We start from the raw sequence: 16,699 nt of genomic DNA, 5'->3' as shown, positions 1-16,699 counted from the left end.
GGAAAAGAAGGAGCATAGAGTTCCAATTAAATCCATTCATTCTTGAAATGGGATCATAGCTTTACTACTTTAACTTTAGGCAACTTTATCTGCAAATCTTTCACATACAATGTATCAATTTAAAGTATATGTGACTGGGTTACTCTCTTGGTCATGCACATAAAAACAGAAGTCAAAGATGAAAAATCCTAAGGACATGGTAACTCTAAGGCCATCTCTGATTTAAATACAGTGTGTGTTTTCTATTCAGAATCCACTTCCACTCAAATTTTCCAACTTCTTAAAAAACACAAAAATTGAGGTGACATTTTCCCCAGAAAGTTTATCTAAAGATTTTTTAATCCCTGAAGAATAAGGAGTTAATTTTATATATGTCAAGTTAATAGGAAGCATTCATCTTTTTTTAAAAAGGAAAATTGAATTATTCCAATTTGGCAATATCTGACATTACAAAAATTACATGTGATTCAAGAAGGTTTCCTTAAGTCTTTAATGAGCTAAAATGCTACCTACTGTTCTTATCTATCTTCGGAAAACTTAGAATAATTTTTAACGTCATGCTTTGTATTGTTGAGATTCCACTTAGAAGCACATGACAGACATAGATCAATTAAAAGATTCAAAAGCTATCAAGTAAATCAAGTAATTTTTAAAACCCAAAAGCCTAGGAAAAGAAATAGAGGTTCTCATGCAAGACATATATTCTGTCAACATAAGAAAAGAACTCTTACCATAAGTCGGGGTGCTTTCTCGTCTTCCTTGACTACTTGATCTTCCTTTTTCATATTCATAGCAATACAAGACAGTATCTTCCTCCACAATATTAAACCTCTTTCGATATTCCTGATCCAGAAATGAATTTGGTGATTCAGATCCCTTATGCACTGGCTTGCCAACCATATGTCCTCTGAGGTCCTCACAAGGAAGGTTTCCTTTTTCATCCCTAAAGAAAGGGAAAAGTGAAGGAGAAGGATGTAGGAAAGTGTTAGGGTGGTAAAATGGCAGACAGGGGCTAAAACAGTCCATAATATCTTTCTTATACAATATATCTTCTGATCTTTTCAAACTTTCTTTGAGGTTTAAAGGGCAATTGTTAACTATTCCTATATTGCAGGAAAAAAAATGCCGAGGATCAGAGAGGTTAAATGACTTGCCTAAAGGTCATACAGCTAATAAATGACAATGCTGGATGTGGACCCTGGATCTTCTAACTCTTGCTCTAGTCTGTTTTCATTGTGCTATGTCATACAAAGGAAATCATGTCAGCACATAAATTACTTTACTGCTCAAGACAGTAGGTATAAGTTTAACAATGCTAACAACACAGCTTTCTTTTTTTTTATGATATAAATTTAGTTTTTTTTTAATGATTTTTTATTATGTTATGTTAGTCACCATACAGTACATCCCCGGTTTCCGATGTAAGGCTCGATGATTCATTAGTTGTGTATAACACCCAGTGCACCATGCAATACGTGCCCTCCTTACTACCCATCAACACAACACAGCTTTCTTATGCCAGTTTAACTGATGCACTGTAGTATTTGCACTGCTTAAAAACAAAGATGTGTTTAAGAACTACCACCTTTGTAAGGATATTTGCAGCCTTAAGAACCAAATTAGCATTCTATAAACTGGTATTACAAGAATTTCAAAAAGCTTGTTATTAATTTAAAATAAACCTTATTGAATAGAATTACTTTCAGTATTTAAAATCTATGTATCTCATTTAATATTGAAATATACATTCATAGAACTAATTCTAAAGGATAGATCAAAATTTCATTATACATCAGCAACATTTCTTGTGGAGAGCGGGCAGAGAAACCTGACAAAATATGGAATTTAAGATGATGGCAAATTTATTTTTTCTATAGGATTCTAAAATAGAAAAATCTAATCATTTATGGAATCCCTAAAACTGTTACTCACATATAGTATTCATTTATATACCCAGGCAATTGGGCCCCTAATGAGTGGTATTTTGGTAGAAATACTCCATTTAGGATGGGTTAAATTGAACCTTGTTTATTTTATGATATGTTTCACTATGACTAGCTATGAAGTCTTTGTTGGAAAAGCCTGTCATAGTTGTGTTCTAGAAGAACAATTTAAAAAAATAAATTTGTTACTTCCCTTGCAGATCATTAATTTTATTTCCTCCTAGTTCTTAATTGCTTCCAGTTCTACCCTCAACAGTGCCATGCATGCTATCAAACCAGATAAAAATTTAATTTTATGTTAAGTGCTAAGACTGAAATCTTAAATCAACAGAATTAACTAAATTATAACAAGACAGATAAAAAGAACACAATTTTAATTGACATTATGTCTTATAAAATGGTGATGAACTTATAAGTATAATGTCAATTCCAAAATATGAGTTACAGTTCAGCAAGAATATTATACTTCCATACTTCTGTACTAGGGTATACCACACTTTTTAGGTATATGCAAATGTCTAAATTAGGTCTGTCCAAACGAAGAGAGTTATATTGCTGGTATTTGAAATATATTGAAAGTAGTAAATAATATTCTCAAGACTGATTGAATCAGCAAGCCGTCTCATGTATTTAGCTCATCACAAGTTGAGACTGCCATTTACATCGCTATTCACTCTTTTATTTTTTAAATTAAAAGTATTGCTTATTGCTAAATTGCAACTGGATGGCTAGTTCTTAGGCAACATGAAGAAAACAAACATAAAATCCAAGCAGAATTTCATTTTCAGCAAGCTAAAAACTTTTCCTGAACAAATTGCATGGTGCTTTTTGTTACTGTTAGTCCTCTATCAAAAAGAAATTGACACTGCAATTAGCTTGAAAACAGCCCTAACAAACTCGTGGCACTGGAGTAAGGTTTTGCCTATCTTTAAATGGGCAGACACTTCTATTAGGCCTGTGACATGAATGTTAATGCAGCTGGGATCACAGGGTGACTCAGCCCTAGTTAATTCACCATGCTCTATTTATATGGACATCTCCATGGCAGAAAATTGCAAGGGCGGGTATTACTTACTCTGTAATGATATGAAAGGAGGCCTCACCTCACACCAACAAGGAAGATTTATTAAACATATTTATGTGAAATGCACACAAATAAAGTTGAATTAAGAAATGTACAAACCAAAAACAATCTTTGCAGTAGAATGAACTGAGACATGTGTCGTGTGTATAAGTGTGTGCACAGTTGTGTGTGTAACTCTATGTGTGCTGTGTGTATGTACTCACATCACGAGTCCCTGAATAACCCAACATATTAATTTGTCCTACTGTATAGATTAAAAAAAACTTTTCTTAATGTTATGTGTGTAATAAATCTACACTTTCACTCTGAAAAGGATTTAAGGAAACAGATGAAAAGTTAGAACACTACTTTAGTGGATTTTCTTTATATTTAATGGTTCAGAGTAAAATTAATGAGAGAAATTAGTGGTTGAACTTCAGAGTTGTGCAAAGACCTACAAATTCTTGTTTTTTGTCATGGAAAAAGAAATTTGGTTAAGTATGTAAATGCCCTATATACTATGATAACGAAGCTACATATAGTCATAAGACATATAATAAAAAACTGACCAAATTTTACTCACTCCACATACACGAGTGTCTTCTCTTTTAGAGAAAAAGGTACTTTTTTCAACCACATTTTCTTTTGGAATAAACGTGTTCAAAGAATTGTAAGCCCATGAAAAAATTTCCACCTGACAACTAGTCCTACCATTTTTAAGGTGGTTTTTTTTTTTTTTTTTTGGTTTTAAGATGAGAAAGATTTTATATTTATAATTCAAATGAACACTAACATTCTTCTCTTACATAAACAAAATTTTTTAATATAGGAAAAAGGAAATGTTCAGATGAGTTAAATTAGGTGAACCACATTTAACATCAAAATGAGAAAATGGGAAAAAAGCGCCAAGGCTGTATCTATGCCATAACTTCAAGTCAAACCAGAAAATGCAGATAATTTATATATATAAGCCTGCAGTAAAAAGGAACTCTGATGCATGGATTGTTCTGATTGTGCTATATCAAATGGTTGTGTGACTTGGATAACTAATAATTTGACTCAAAATGTATCTAGAATATTTTAATATTCTAAAATATTAATTAAATTAATCAAATCAAAAATATCTAGAATAATTAAAGTGATTATGAAGTTTACTGAAAAGTATGAAGCTTTCAAGCAATACTGACAAAAAAAGTACCATCATGTTGATACTTCAACTTCTAATTTCTTTAGTATTTTTAAATAGCATGTTTCAGCTTTTTATTGGCTTCAATACATGGCCGTAATCCTATCTCCACCACACTCAGAGGACAAAACTCAATCATTTTATTCTTTTGTCTTCTGAAGTGTATTTATATACTTTCCGTCTAGGAAATACTTTCTTTATAGTAAGTTCCTACTTACACAAGAGAAAAGGAAAGAAGATCTAAAAACCGCAGAGATTTGATAAAAATAATCTTTAAATTTTATCTGTACATGTAGCCCTTGGAATAAGGACTCTTAAATAATCATTTGCGTTGAAATAAAAATCTTTCCAATTAAAATGAAAACAAACCAAAAGAATCACTATTCAAAACACACGTTTTTATTGCTCCTCATGCAAGAGTATTCAGAAAGTCTGACACCATTTTAATAGAATTAAAATGCAACTTGTGTTTAGCTAGGATATCAGATGGATCTGTACATCTGATTGTAAATTTAATGTTAGACTGTAAATTATATACTAAAAAAATTTGTGAAATGCCAGCTTAGTGAATTGTATCTTCTCATAAACGATGTTCCCACAACTAAATTTAATTCTCAAAATTAAGAACTAAAATGTTTATAAAATGGACTACAGTTTTATTACTAGATAACAATACAGTATTTGTGGACACACCATGCTGTCTTGTAGCATTTAGATCATAAAATGTCAGAACCATCATATCTGAGAGAATGAAACATTAGGTGCACTAAAGAATAATGAAAATTAATCAAAAAAGGGAATTTCAGTTCTTTTATATACTGAAGAAATTTAATATGCAGCATGGCTTGAAAATAAGAGACCTTAAATTACTGTTTTTGAATGACTGCACAACTAATTAAAAAATGGAACCAAATTCTTTGTGATTGGTATTAATTACCCCCATTTAGTGCTGGCCCCTTTCCATAATTTTTATATTTCACAAGACTGGATATCAGAATACTTTTGGACAGAATGCATTATGGCACAAAGTTATAATCTTCCACACCTGCCAGGAATTTCAAATAGAAATCTGGACATGAAATGGAGATACAGCCTCAAGAAATCTACAAAACAGACTCTAAAAGCAACTCATTCTCTTGCAAATTCTTTTTCCTTTCTGACAGAAACATTAATGAACTAATCAAGGAGAAACTGCAGATACAGAAGTATTAGGGGGAAAACAATACTCTCCCTTTTCATCATCTACCCCCTCCCTCAAAAGCTCCCTCTTTGCACACATTTAAGAAGGCATAAAAGTCATCTATAACTTTCTCTTTTAGAAAAAACGTATGGAATACTTCAAAGTAACTTGAGATTTTCTGGGGCTTCTTAGATAAAAAACCTCACTTATTCCTTACTTAATAAAAGAATCCCAATTATTATTTATTATTACTTTCCTACTATTATATGAGAGAACATTTACAAGATATTTAATGCATAGTGTGTAATACAGATTATTGTTACTACTATTATTAACCAAAGTGCATTCTCTACAATGCAACAGTTTTCCAGAATATGTTCAGAATTCCTATCTAAGAAAATATTCAAGGTGCTCCTCGAGAATTTGCTTCACAGTTTACATACGGTTAGACTAGTCTTTGGATAGAAGCTGCCCAGAACAACAGGACGGTTGGTTTTATACCTGGGAATATATGGTTCTGCAGGAGGAGGGGGGATGTAGAGATCCTGGAGAGCAGAACTGTCTCTTTTGGTTGGTGTACTGATGGTGCTGGAAGGCGTGGCAACGCTGCTTGTGGGACTTCTAGGTATAAGAGGCTGGTTAAAATGAAAAAGAAAATACATACGCACACAAACAACACAAAGAACAACAACAACGACACATAGTTATCATTTTAAAATTATCTATTTCTGCAAAGTTTTTGAACTTGGCTGAAATCAAGAAGCATGTTATTTAGCACACGGATATTCCTTTGAATCTCCAAAAACAAATAATTTATTACTTTAGAGGTTCCCACTTAGTTCTCAACTCACCTTATTCTATGGCATAACCACGTAAAAGCTATTAATAAGGTAAAAGCACCATGCAGTGTTTCATAATGGTAAGATTTATTTCACAGTCTGAAACTTATTTAAATTAAATTTATTTTGTTGGAATCCCACCTCTGAAGGGAATATAATAAAGGGTAACTTTCAAAAGAATTAGCTCACTCACATCCTGACTGATACACCAGAAAGGTATTTCATATCTTTTCCCCAAAAAGATATACCATACTCTTAAGTTAGCAGGATGTCACAGATTCTCAGAAAAGGTTACAAAAATGGAGGATGAGAGGCCAATATAAGAGAATACTTTCTTTTTTCATAAAGATAAACACAACTAACTGTCTTCTCAAGGTCATTTTATGGTACATCTTCAAAAGTATGGTGATTAATGTAACACAATCATTTCACCTTTCATAGGCACACACATTTATCATTGTTTAAAATAATGTTTAGATACACATCTATAGATCACATTTTCATGCCTGTTTAAGTACTAAATACTTTTTTAAAAATTAAGGTAGCATATATACTGAATAAAGCGATACACCCGGATGCATGAACTTAAGAGCACTCCCAATTCTAAGCTTCAAAGCATTTGGAGATGATCTTTTGGTTTGAAAAATTATCCTAAAGTGAGACTAAAATTCACAAATGTTCGTGTTTATCTTACAGATCTTACTGATTAGCTATGTATACAATAACATATTAAAAATAAGAATTTTAGTGCAATCGCAAACACAAAGGTAATGATCACAAAATGAACTGTATCTTCACATGATAAGATGTTGCCGTTTTAGCCAATATGAAAACACTTTTAGCAAATCTATATAGACCCGCAGTTCTACTACTTTAACATGTATTGCTGGACAAAAAATGGCATATTACAGCTATTTTATATTGTGACAATGCTTTTGTACAGATAAACAAAATGGTCAAAAAATCAAGCATAAATACAATGTACAATGTAGGCCACTGGGGTAGGCTACATAGTTTATGACTCAGTTCATAGTTTTTGACCCTCCTTATTACACAGCTCACCTTAATAGGTTGAAATCACACATCCTGCCAAAATGACGTTTAAGTTTTAATCTATGTGAAATAGAAATTAAAGAAAGAGAGAGAAGGGAAAAAGAATTGATAATTTATTTTGGGATTCTACGATATTCTATCTCAAATGATGTAAAAGAAGTCAGAAACTTTACATGTTAAGGAATTTTGAGATATTATGAGTATGTAGTAGACTTATATTTAGACTTATGTTCATTTTGAAAGAGTGTCCAGTTAAATTATGTGTGCCTTTTAGTAACAAAAATCTTGACAATGGGAAATCGTGAGATTATGTAGGTAATCAAGAGTCATCTGTATGGATGAACACCATGAAGTCTGAGGAAATGAAGAACTGTATTGTTTCTAGTGATGTATTACATACCTCTACAACACACCTCTGAATGATAGGTTCTTTAGATCAAGTCTTTAGACACACTATGTATAGTCACTGGGCTGTGACTCTATTTATAACTGCTTTCCTCTTTGTCAGGACATCTTGGTATTAAATACAGATGACACAAAAAATAAGTTTCATCATTATAGAAACATAAAAATATCCATTATGCAGTACATTACTTTCCAAAACTTTGTAATAGATATACTGTGAGAGAAAAACTTATATTCAGTATGCTTTTTAAATCCTCTAGTATCTCTAATTTTAAAATATTCTAATACTGCAAGTGAATTTAAGAACAAGTTCTAAAAACATAAGCAATTAAAAAATAATCTTACAAATTTTTATTCTCTTTCTTTTGTTTCAGGGTTACTATTTCTATTCTGAAGACTTCTCTCCTTTTACTTTACCATTTATAGAACTAAAGATAATCTTTCTTGGTTAGCACCCATCTCTGCCTTCCCCAAACCAAGAGGAAGAAAGGAAGGATGGAAGGAAAATACAGGAATAATAGTGGTATCTTTTAAATAGCCATGAAGTGTGAGGTTAGGACCGACAGAATATTTTATTCTGTCTGGACTATTACTAGCATTCTACCTGGATTATTACTAGGATTTCTTAGGGTACATGTGCTTTTCCGCTCCCAGTAAACTTAAATGTTAGCCATATCAGCTTTCTTCAAATTGCTATTTTCTCTAGGTTTCTATTTTCAGGAAGGAGTTGCTATTAATATCATCAGTTAGCATAATGAGCTAAATTAGTAAATACATAGAAGAAAAAGACTCTTAAATATGTTTAAATGAATAACAGGTTTGATTGTGCCAGCTGGTTCAACGAATTAAAGTGGTTGAAAAAAACAACTTATTCTTTCAGAGAAAATGGAAATTAGTCAATCCTATTGTTTAATGCAACTGGCTAGTTATTGTATTAGCTGATAAATCACAGAAAACATTTCAACTGGTTTATCATGCAGATATCATCTGGCTAATCAGTATGCTTTGTACCAAATAAAACACACAGTAAATATTAAATATATTCAGTATATTTTTGTCTACTAATTGTATTACTTTTGTCAAGCTAATCCACACTAAAAAGCAAACATTCTTCTTGAGAATCTTATTTAAAAAATTATACATTAAGCAATGAAAAAATAAAATATGATAAAATAGAAGCTTCATGGGAAAATGGAAATAGCTGTTTAACCCCAAAGGAAGTCTTTGTGATAATTTAAAATTATAATTTAAAAAAATTTTTCTACCTTTGAACAAGAACTGAAAGAATACAAAATTAAAAAGAATGAAAAAGGCGTTAAAGAACATTAGAAAGATAGGTAAAATTTTACTAAATCAAGCACAGAATAAATGATGCTATTAGCTGAAATCACCAGCAAGAAATTCCTAGTTGTAACAAGTGGCATTAAAATTACAACCACCACCAATACCAATTTAAGTGTGTGAAAATACACAAAAAAGTGACAAATACAGCTTCCCTCAAATAAAAAAAGGAGTTCTCTCAGCATTCAATTCACATTTTAATAGACATATTTCTTAGTTTCAGAATAAATATCCAAATACGTTAGCATAATAATGCAGAAAGATAGCTTCTCCTATCTTGGCAACATTTACTTTTCATCATTTGTTCATAACATAGTAAAAGAAAAGTAGTTACTACTGTATTATGAAGAATTTCCAATTTAAGGAAAAATGTAGAAATAAGGATAATACTTTTTTATTTTACCTTTTTGCCACTTTGATACTTTCTCTAATATTGGCAAAATATGGAAAGAGAATTAAGAATTACCATCATTTAAATACAAGGTTATTTTAAGACTGCATCTTGTTACTCAAATAAGCATGAAGCTTCGTATATAACTTGATCTGCTACAGTATGCAATCAAGTATGACATAGATCCATTTTGGATTCTATGCAAATAGGTTTATTTCCTGGAAGGACCTTGTCATAACATTTGGTTTTCATATGTAAATGGTCCTACTGACATAAAGCTCTCCTTCCGCTGATTCAGTGAGACTCCAAAAGGGAAGAGGCATTTGCATAAATGTCATTACTCTGCTAAAACAACTCTGATAGATTTCTCCCGGGCACTGGCATGCATCTCTGAAAATATCTAGATTCTAAATCAAATGATCATATGTATCTCTTCAAATATACATTGATAACCTTAAGTCAGTTAATGATAACTTACTACAGTCAACAGGACTACTACTAGAAATCTACTAGGTAAAACATACACATACATTTTTTTCATATTGTTAGTTTGAGCTACATAAATACTTTCAAGCTGTATCCTACAATATGGCACTACACAAATCTTCCTCTGAATCGTGTGTGATTATTTAGTAATAATATCCCACTCATCCAGCTTAAACAGCATTGGAAGATTGTGATTTTTATAAAATAAAATTTTCGGCCTTTGTAAGGAATCGCTGAAATCTCACTTTAAATCCTCTGATGGCTCAGGTCTTTTCCTTATGTCCCCACTTCTAACGTCTTTAAGGTAACTGAGCACATCTGGAAGGTATACCTCTGAAACCCCTATGGTCTTAAATAAAGACTATGAGAAAAGAGCTTCCATACTTAAGAAACTACATTTGACATTGAGGTTTTATTTGAAACAGTTTACATTTTAACAACCCTTGGCAAGCTTATCCTAATTTAGTTGTCCCTCTGTCTGGTAAGTGGCCTGGCTTTCATAGAGCTATAGAAAGTCTTGAATGACACCAGTGACATAAAGACAGCCCCAACATTAAAGATTAGAACAGTGTGTTACACATTATGTAGTTCTCTCTAAAATTCACGAATGCAAAGATCACAAAGAGTTTGCTTTGCCTTACAGGGGGAAAACACTCACTGAAATCTGAATGATTACATCAAGTATAAAACCTGACCATTTATTTTAGTCACTCTTGGGAATAAGCACAGACTCAGGTAGATCACAATACCCCATTATTCTAGCATAGAACGTTCACACGAAGTCCTTATTCAGTTCAAACACATTTTTATTATAATTCCCAACACAAGTACCAGAATATTGTTTTATGTTAGCAACTCTGTTCTTAATCATCTAAACAAATGCTCCAGAGAAAATGTATGTTGGATTTTGGGAGGCAAGACATTGTATAAAATTTGTAAGTTTCTTGACCATATCAAGAATGTTAGATCTAATCTGGAAAATTATTGGGCATAATTTTCCCTGGGAAAGCTTTTCTTGAGTATTAAATTATCTGAAAAGAACCTAAGCAAAAGAAACGCTTTTATTCAAAATTCTCCCACTCTCAGTTTTTTCACAGCTTTTTCTAGAATCTAAATTCATACATACAAAAGATTGGAGTCTTCTTTTATAAGCATGTAATCTTTCCTTTCCTGTCAGACCACCAAGAAAAGAAACATTTTTTTCTGACCATTAATTTGATCAGGAAACCATATCTGTATACGTTTAAAAATACAGATATATGTGCATAAAAGTATGTAGTTACATGGTATACAAGAAATATAGACCAGAGTCACACTACAAAATGGCTTTATGTATATATATGCCTATACTGAGGCATCAAAGTTTGCACATTGTACTAAGACTAATACGAGTGTATTTATTCTTGTGTTGTCCAGTCTTACTGGCATAGTTAATACTGCAATATTAAAACTGCGCTTCCAAATTTTTCAAGTTACAGGAAACATCACTTTTAGGATATTAATTAAAGAATGAAAAACTAAAGAATAAAGAAACTGAAAAATAGTTTTTGCATTTTAGGTGATTATCTGTAGTCAGCAAAACATTCGAAAGCATTTGGCTGAAAAACACAAATGTGATTTAGATACTTTAATTAATTTGCTTAAACACTGCTGAACAAAAATTTGATGTGACAATTGCTTGCAGCTATTTACTAATTTGAGCATGTAAAACATATAATTGTTTCTGCCTCTCAGTCAGCACAATTACATTTTTAGTTAAGATTTCTTTTCTTCTCTACCGTCATACCTAATATTGGTTATCTTCTTCTTCAAAACATGCTTTTAAAACAAAACTCTCAGAAACATAACTTTTGTTAGTAATGGTTTTTTCGGTCACCTTGACCCATAGATTTGATATTAAAACAAATTTTATTATTTCTTATGTTTTGGTTTTCACAGAATACTTTAATCATTCATATCTGTATGTATTTGAAATGTAACGTAATCAATTAGTATTCTTCTGTTGTTATACCAGTTGATAGACAAAATTGACTGTTAAGACTATCTGCTTTCCATTTCTTTTTTCTGCTCAAAGTTAAATATCCTGTTAAAAATGGCATCAAGATAATGCTAAGCAATAAACTTTTAAACGAAAAGCACAAAACCACACAAAAACTCTCACACAGATATAAGAGATTTATGGATTAGAATGCAGTTCAAGAACATAATTCTAATGATACAGCTTGATGTTATTTCATATAAAAATGTGTTTAATGAAACCTATATCAGCATGTTGAATTCCAACATTGATTATAGTGATCATTTGAGATGCATTCTCACCAAAAAAGCTGGATTCTTTAATGTTTTTAAAAATTGCTGATTCCCAGTGATGATTTCAATCAACATTCTTGCTAGTGTCCAGCTAATTCTCCCATGCATTTCTTGTAAGAAGAAAATGACACCATCCACACATGCTTGTGACCTACGCATACTAACTTAAAACCACAAACACCAAAAATATATCTTGAAGTTTATTCAGAGTTCCCTGGGATTTTTTTTCATTAAATTGGAAGAACTTGGCCATAAGCAATCACCAAGCTCACCAAAATCCAGGACATTGACTAGAAGTGTTACTAAGACCACGTTTTTTAAAAACAGTCCTTGGAAAGCAGGAAATCCCTGGTTTGCTCTCACAGAATAAAAGATTCTACCTCAGGCAAAAGATCTCTACTATTTGTAAATGGGTGCAGATGACAACAGAATTCAACTCCAGATTAAATCTGCTTGTAGTATTTGACTAAGGTATCTTTAAGTCTTTCAATTCTATTGCAGAATGTTTGAGAAATCAGAAATTTAAAAAAAGAACTGCCAAATTTCATGAAATGTACTAATGAAATTGCTCTGTGAGCATGAAGTTGAATTGTATGCTTTTGTTTATTTGGCTATAATTTCATGAATGATTTTCACAAGAAAATCTAAATCCAAATTCATTATTACAGTTGAATAATAATAGAACTTACTATCCTTTCAAAATATTTTTAGAAATGAAACTTCTTTTATGAAAAGGCGGTATTCTTTAATAATCTTCTACCTTGGGGTAGACAAGGTTAAATTTTATTTGTGTAGGTACGAATTATTTCCTTGTTAGTTTAAAAAACAATTACTCCTTATGTTAGAATAAAGTTTTACTTTTTTAAGATGCGTGTTATTAGTGTCTGTCTCCACACTACACAAACTCAGCCATATTTTATTTGAAAATGCCAGTAGGTAAATTAAGCCTGGTAGAGAAGAAAAAGTTGAAATAGATATATTGAATTAAATAAATGCCATAAATTATTTCTTCTTGTAACCTCTATTTAAATCATTCTTAGTAGACTGTTCCTGTGGAAAAATATAACCTAAGGTCCAATTCTCCAGGTGTGAACACTGAGGATTTCTATTTAAGTGAGTTAATGGGTATTTTAGCTCCAACGTATTTGTATACAGACCAGAAGTGAGAATACAGTAAGACTGATACTTGGGCCTGCACAGAGGATTATTCCTGCATTAAGAATTATATTTCACATCTGAGGTTCTTTCTTAGACACTAGGAAAAATATGTGGACTCAGGCAAAGTCATAGAGGAATCCAAAACTGCCTGCAAGACCTTATCTCATTATTTCTTTGACTTTTCCCCCTCTGGAGGCAGTCTACCTTTAAGATACAGATTCTGGTACTGTCAGGTTTTGTTCATCTTTGGTTAATCTACACCCTATAAAAATTCTGACCAGACAGTTCCCATTACGCTTTTGGTGTCTCTGTATTTTAGAGTAGACCAAAGCTGTAAGGTCAAGAAACAACTCTGCAATGGTACAATATCAGGTCTTCAAAATTTCAGGGATATTTGTTGATGGTGGTATAGTATGTTAGAGGACTTATCCATTGCTCTTACCAAGACCTTGTTTTACCACCATTAGGAAGTATTTAATTAAAACTAATACTCTTTCTTCTGCTCTGTAAAAAGTCAACCAATTTTTTGGTTGGAAGCAATTTTTAAAGCAGCTGAAAGTAAGTTCCCCACCCTCCCAACAGTATTGTTTACCTATAAGGAGTTGAGCTTGGACAATACATTTCAGTGAACTAAATTCAGTTGAAGTAACAAATTTATAAAAATGTTGATACATATAAGCACTTATGGAAATGCTGATTTTCTTTTTTCTGATCTCAGCAATCTGAAAAAGTAAATTTATAAATATACTCAGAGTAACTAAACAAGCAATGAGGAATAAATACAATTAGTGATCTGGTGAGGCATATTTCTTGGCAGTTAGCAATGGACCTAGAAACAGTGTCCTAATAACATATTATAATTATAATTAAAACATGATGTGAAATAATTTAAAAAAATTAAAGTCTTTGTTCTTCAGCTTTGAATATACACACCAAATGTGTGGCAAAAAAGAAATGTTGGTCTTTCGATTATTTCAGCATTTGGCATAAAAGTGATTAACTGGATAGTGTCATTACCTTAATTCTCCAGTTTGTACTTGTGGAAAAGAATCTAAAAAGGGACCAAATTATCAGTTTATTTCCTAGAGATATTCCCTCAAACAGAGTTCATGGATCAACAAGAAAATAGTGTCTTTTTGGTGTTCCAGGTGAAATAGAAGGGATTAGAGAGAAGTTGTTAAATTTAACTACACATATATAGAGAAAAAAACCTAATGGCTGAAATTGCGGGACTCTTCTTCGGTGTTCCCACCTCTCAGGATCTTTGAGGAAGACATGTCAATAGGAAAACTACAGAGTGGAACAACAAAGCAACTTATAATACAGCGAAAAAATAAAATGATGTGATGGGAAAGTCTGACCTGCTAATTTATGATTTAATGAGTCAAAAAACATTGAACTCTGAACTTTAGTGACATTAAAAATATTTGATAATAGACATATACTGCAAATCAAATGTATTTGGACATATTAATATAGTTTACATACATTCATTTGAAAAATGAAAGATTAATATTAAAAATTTAAAGACCTTAATGTTAGAACATTTTAAATGTTTTTATGCTATTTAAATATACTCCAGCTTTGAGGACAATAAGTAGTAAAGTTTTAAACAATGAGAAATCATTATAATCCACAAGGCCATTCATGTGTAATGGAGAATTTAGGATTTTAGGGGGAAAAACATCTAAGAATGGTATAAGGTACTAATAGAGAAGTTAGGAACAACTTATACAGCAGTGATAACAATGGAATTTACTTATATTGCTTTTCTTTTTAATCTGAACAATGGGCAATGTTCTAGTTCAGTGGGCAATTACGATTTTAAAAAACTAGACTTCCAAGAAAGGTAATAGTCTATTTTAAAAATGCAGGTTTTATGAAAGACAAAAATTTCTTTTACAATGCGTTTAAAGATTATATTGACTGAAATGGAAAGAGACGTATTACTTCCTTGTTTTTCATTAACCAGAATCATATTCTTATAACTTCCTAGATAACTATGCTTCTTAATGAATATAATTAATCAACATCCATAGAGTAATATTTTAGAGTGGTTTCATGCTGAAGAAAAATGCAGAAATTCTAATGCAATAATTTCCCTATTTTGCCATCCGACAGGGTAGAAAAGAAAAAACGATCAGTCAGAAGGAATGTAGTAGGTACATTTTAATTACTATATAAAACTTCCTTTACCTACTGTTTATAAATAACTATTACTATCTTATGACCTGATTTAAAAGAGTTCTATAAACTATCATTCAGTTTCTCCAAGAAGTATGAGTGTAACTTTTAAATAGAAGATTATATCTCAAAATGAAACCTCTCATTTTCATCTCTATCCATATTTTGGCTTGAAATAACTTGTGTTTTTTTGTAATTATGCTTTAAATGTTTACAAAATTAAGGCAGAGTTCTTTATCATTTGGGTTTTAGTTATAGTAACTTACAGATTTCATCACAATTAAGCCTATTAGGATAAGCTGTGAAGAGATAATTTCACAAACCAATTTTCAAAAGCATACAAAGATTAATCCATATGCTGCTGAGATGAGGCACAATAAAGAAGCATTACTGAGATAATCTATGGCTAAAATGATGGTGTATGACTTATGATTAAGCTTCATTACCTGCAGAGCAAGGGGCTTCCATCTCATATTTTTCAGTAAAGCTGGTGCTGAGGTAAGCATGCTCTGAGGTCGCTTTTTCAAAGTTAAGATAACACCACTCGGGTCCTCTCGTAGTGCATTCACCAAATTTTTCAACTGCCACCCCACCTGGTAACCAGCAAAATCATTACAATAAAATTGAGGTACAGTATTCAAAGATTTAATGTTCTCCCCCTTTAATAAGATTAGTTAAAAAAAAAAGAAAGAAAATCACATAATTGGTGTACCATCCTATCAATTTTCAGGAGATATATACTCAAAAAAGAAATTTTATCTTTGAATTGATTAACCATGTTATTGCATTAGAGTCCATATTATTATGAGATAACATAATGGACATTTACCATGTCAAAGCAGAGACTAAAACGGTATCCTACCAATGGAGTAATTTAGAGTTTAAAGAAATTATGTCATCATTAATGCTGTGCAAGGCTTAGATCCAAGCTCTGTTCACAAGTACAATTCAAAAATCCACATGCTTGAAAACAAGGATTTGGCAATGTCCTGAGCTTGCAAGCTATACCACATGCTTTCTCATCACCATCTTTTAGAGATATGTGCTACAAGTCTTTCTAAATTAGACTGACTTTATACTACTGAGAGCTGGTACTGACAAAGCAAGGCAACATTCTGATGCATAGAAGACAGCATCAATAAAATTAACCTTTTACCACA

At 31.8% G+C, this 16,699-nt stretch overlaps 1 protein-coding gene across 4 annotated transcripts in view; it reads right to left on the bottom strand.

Annotated features, from left to right (window-relative positions):
* CNKSR2 (connector enhancer of kinase suppressor of Ras 2) overlaps positions 1-16,699 on the bottom strand; it is a 251,661-nt gene that overhangs the window by 95,632 nt on the left and 139,330 nt on the right. For 2 of the 4 annotated variants that reach the window (XM_044377556.3, XM_044377557.3), the window contains exons 9-11: positions 15,986-16,132; positions 5,874-6,007; positions 732-943 (exon numbers count right to left, since the gene is read on the bottom strand). In XM_044377556.3, coding sequence (XP_044233491.1) covers positions 732-943; positions 5,874-6,007; positions 15,986-16,132 — 493 coding nt within the window. The remainder of the gene's footprint in view (positions 1-731; positions 944-5,873; positions 6,008-15,985; positions 16,133-16,699) is intronic. The other 2 variants (XM_044377559.3, XM_044377558.3) reach the window with 1 other exon arrangement.

Source organism: Ursus arctos, chromosome X (assembly GCF_023065955.2).
Source record: "Ursus arctos isolate Adak ecotype North America chromosome X, UrsArc2.0, whole genome shotgun sequence".
NCBI classification, from domain to species: Eukaryota; Metazoa; Chordata; class Mammalia; order Carnivora; family Ursidae; genus Ursus; species Ursus arctos.
This window is presented reverse-complemented; position numbering and strand designations above follow the sequence as displayed.